The sequence below is a fragment of the Tupaia chinensis genome, unplaced genomic scaffold (genome assembly GCF_000334495.1).
Source record: "Tupaia chinensis unplaced genomic scaffold, TupChi_1.0 Scaffold000161_1, whole genome shotgun sequence".
In the NCBI taxonomy this organism is placed as follows: domain Eukaryota; kingdom Metazoa; phylum Chordata; class Mammalia; order Scandentia; family Tupaiidae; genus Tupaia; species Tupaia belangeri.
In genome coordinates this window covers 1,667,882-1,671,703 of record NW_006159632.1, presented here as the reverse complement: position 1 = coordinate 1,671,703, position 3,822 = coordinate 1,667,882, and the positions used below count along the sequence as shown (strand labels likewise).

The 3,822-nt window shown below is 65.1% G+C and overlaps 1 protein-coding gene across 1 annotated transcript in view; it reads left to right on the top strand.

Annotated features, from left to right (window-relative positions):
- Positions 1-3,822, top strand: part of GPR137B (G protein-coupled receptor 137B) — a gene marked incomplete at its 5' end in the record, with an annotated part of 30,258 nt that overhangs the window by 16,819 nt on the left and 9,617 nt on the right. The window contains 1 exon segment of the mRNA XM_006145992.2: positions 2,213-2,435. Coding sequence (XP_006146054.2) covers positions 2,213-2,435 — 223 coding nt within the window.

Sequence of the window (3,822 nt, the reverse complement as noted above, 5' to 3'; positions counted from 1 at the left end):
AACCGCTCGCGGCTATGGGCACTCCCCAGAGGGAGAGAGAGAAAGCCCCCCCCCGTGGGGCATCTCACACCACAATCCCCTCTCCGTTTCAGTGGAATTTGGGGCATGCACATACATGTAGCTGGCATGGTTTTCAAGCTGCTAGGGCCGAGATTCAAACTGCAGCCGCAATGTGGGATCCAGGTCATTTAAGTAGCGGCCTGTGGGGCTGGCCCCCGTGTTCCTGAGAAAGAGTGGGTGTTTGCGTCACATTTCCAGCTCTGCTTTCGGCTTAAACTCCACGTCCAGAGCATGCGTATTTTTTCCATGTTGTTTCAAGCCCCTGACACAGCCTCTTTCTCTAAGGTAATAATAGCCGTTTTGTTTCACGGCCTACACAAAGCCTTCCTAAGACTCAGAGAACAGGATTTGATAGGAACGAGGAGAGGAAGGTTCTAGGCAGAAAGAACAGCTGTGTAGACGGGGAGGTGACCTGGACCTCGTCGGCTCTGCGGGCCTGTGGGTGTCGCAGGCGCATTGGGCTGAGTGTGGGCTGGCCTCGGACAGGCGATTTAGGAAGGCAGCAGGTGCAAGGCTGCATGGTGCAGCGAGGCTGGCACGGGCCGTGTGGGGCTGGATGGAGCTGTGACCTTGATGCGCTGAGTGGTGGTGGATTCCAAGGCCTCTGCAGTGCGGGGCTGAGAGTGACGCGCCTTCCACACACAAGCAGGCCACCCTGCAGGCTGTTAGCTGGAACTTCAGGACTGAGTTTGGGACATGGGAGTTCAAGGTGGCCGAAGGGATGGGAGTCGGGCGTGGGGGCAGAGGCAGCAGCGCTGGAGGAGAGCCTGGGATTGCGCCGGAGGAGTGGGCACGTGCATCTCCCAGGGAGAGGGCCAAGGAGAGGCCCGGCTCCTCCCTTTGGAGAAAGACAAGGAGGAAGAGGAGGACCCTCCAGGACAGGCCTCCTCGGGAGGGGCCTGAGTCTAGTATGGGGTGGCGGGCTGGGTTAGGGCCTTGTGGACAGTACACCTGTGCAGTCTGGGCTGGTGGGCCAGGCTGGAGCCTGTGGGGACAATGAGCCCGTGCAGCCAGGGAGGAAGTGAGGATGGGAGGAGGAGGGCTATTGAAGAAAAGCAGCCAGTGAGACGGGGCCGTGCCAAGGGCAGGGGCAGAGAGTGCAAGGGGGTGGCTACGGGTTCCCCAACTTCTCCCCAAGGCACATGGGGCCCAGGGCCTCAAGCCTCCCATTTGCACCCAGCCGGCAGGTGAGGGGGAGGGTGGCAGATTGGAGCCCACAGTGGCAGGAGGAGGCGGGCACTCCCACATGACACACGCCCAGCTGCTCTCAGGAGAGGGGTGGGCATGCTCGGCCAGCCACGGGCTCAGTGCCCAGCCCAGGCCGTGCCTCCTGGGTGCCTGCAAGGTGGGAGACAGCAGGCTGTTCCCCTGCCAGGAGGGAGGGCTCACAGCCACACTGGAGGTTTGAGGGGACAGGAGGGTGCCTAAGGCGTGCTCAGGGAGCCTCGGCCACAGACACTGCGGGTACAGGGGTGAGGGAACTCCAGCCCAGTCTTTATGGGGCCCGGCGTCCAGCAGAGGCTGGTGGCTGGACGTTGTCCGCCTGTTCCCTGTAAGCTGTGACAGCTTGTGAAGCCCGAGTGCAGGGCCTGGGAAAGCGGGTGGCATGTGTGGGTGACGTGCAGGGAGAGCGGTGGGAAGGGGTGAGCAGGGTGACTCAGCTGTAGCGACGTAGCCGTGGACAGCAAGTTCCCGACAGTGACCCAGAGTCCCTCAGACCAGCTCAGGGACCGGGGTGGGGCCACAGCTGGGACTGGCCTGGGCGGGCTGGGCCACCCCTGCCAACCCCCCCATCTGTCTCTCTGCACGTCTCTGTCCCTGTCACACCCTCTGTCTCTGCCTGTCTTTTCCCTGTCACTGTCCATGGCATGTCTGCAGCAGGGGCTCTCCCTGGGCCCCTGCTGAGCCCGGGCTCTGCCCAGCCAGCCGGACAACCTCCAGCTGCCAGCCTGCCTCACCCGCCCTCCCGGCCTCCAGGGCAGGCCCGAGTGCCAGCTGCGAAGGAGCAGCCATCCACGGTGGGGGGTTGTTGTGTGATCCTGGGACCACGAGCGAGGCCAGGTCGCGTCGGAAGGGGTGTTCCCTTGGCGTGCTCTGTCAGACTGGGCCACGGCGTGCCCGTGCAGTGCCCTCAGTGCCGTCGCCTCTCCAGGTGGCCCCTGTCCCTGGCCTCGCTGTCCCTCAGCCTGCTCTTCCTGGCGGTGAACCTGACCTGTGCGCTGCTGGTCAAGACGGGCCGCGGGGAGCGGACGGCTGTGGTGTCGGTGCGTGTGGCCGTCAACGACACGCTGTTCGTGCTGTGTGCCGTCTGCCTCTCCGTCTGCCTCTACAAGATCTCCAAGATGTCCTTGGCCAGCATCTACTTGGAGTCCAAGGTGAGCGTGCGTCCCGGACCCTCCCGAGCTCCCTGTGGGGACAGGCCCCGCCCGCAGGCAGCACCCCATGGCGCTCACCCAGCTCCCCACCCCGGCCCCCGCGCCAGGCGGGCCAAGCACAGCCGTCTGCAGTGAGCCGCCCTAGCCGGCTCGAGTGAGTCGCTGTGTGCGGGCGACAGGCCACGTGTGGGGTCTGGTTCACGGATGCTGTGGTGTGAGGGCCGGTGGGACTGCCACCGCGGCCACTTCTCCCCGTGGCCTGTCTTGACCAGCAGCGCACTGGTCAGGGTCACCGCCAGGCAGAGCAGGTGATGGGGAGCGAGGCCAGGGATGGGGCCACCTGGAGAGGCGACAGGCACTGAGGGCACCACACGGGCATGCTGTGACCTGGTCTCTAGGAGCTGCGGTCGGTCCTGGCACTGCTGGTGACACGGGTAGCAGGCGCTTACCAGACGTGCCCGTGCTGCGGGCTTCATGGCACGCCGGCGTTGCCTCTCTGCTCTCTGGGAGCAGCCAGGGAAACCGAGGCACGCAGCTCAGCAGCTCGCCCCAGCCCTGCCCGAGGCGCAGAGCCCGGCTTTGTGGCGCCCCTTTCTGGACATGTGGCTTCCCGGCCCGCCCTCCGGGTAGTCCACACCAGAGCCCGGCTGCCCGTGAGAGGCACTGGTCGGGCCTCCTCGAGCTCCCTGCTTCTGAGGCCCGGCCTGGCACCCAGCCTGCGCCCTCAGCCACCGGGCGTGCACATGGCTTTGCTCGGCAGACCGGGGACAGCTCTGTCTCAGAGGAGTCCTCAGCGGTGCCCGCTAGCGGAACATCTGTGCCTCGAGCTCCAGTAATTCACAGCCTTTCTGGAGTGAGGGCGCCCGAAGTCAGTGTGGCGGGCACCTTCCCAGGCGCCATTTCCGACGCCTCTTGGACTTCCTGTTTGTCGTCTCCCACTAGGGGCTGCCCAAGGCTTCTGGAAACAGCTGCAGTTCTGTCAGGAGGGGTTCAAGCGCAGCTTGTCAAAACACCAGGTCGCTCTCCCAGTCGCACACATGCTGGTGCAGCACGACTGGCAGTCACCCCTTCTCGGGCCAACAGCACCCCACTCGGGAAGCCACCGCAGCTCCCAGGCCAACCTGAACGCGCTGGGGCTGGTTGCGGGTGCCTGTAGTCCTCGTCACCTGCGGCAGGAGGGCGGCACAGCCGACGCTGTGGGAGCATTTCTCCCTGCCCCTTGGTCCCCGAGCTGCTGTCCCAGACCATCTACTGTCCCCGAGCCTGGGGCCTGGCCAGGCCTACCCTGCGGGCACGCGAACTGGAGGATCCTCTTGCCGCGGAGCAGTGGCAGCGAGAGATTAACACCCCCCACCCGCCTCCTACGGCCCGAACCTGGGGCAGGTGG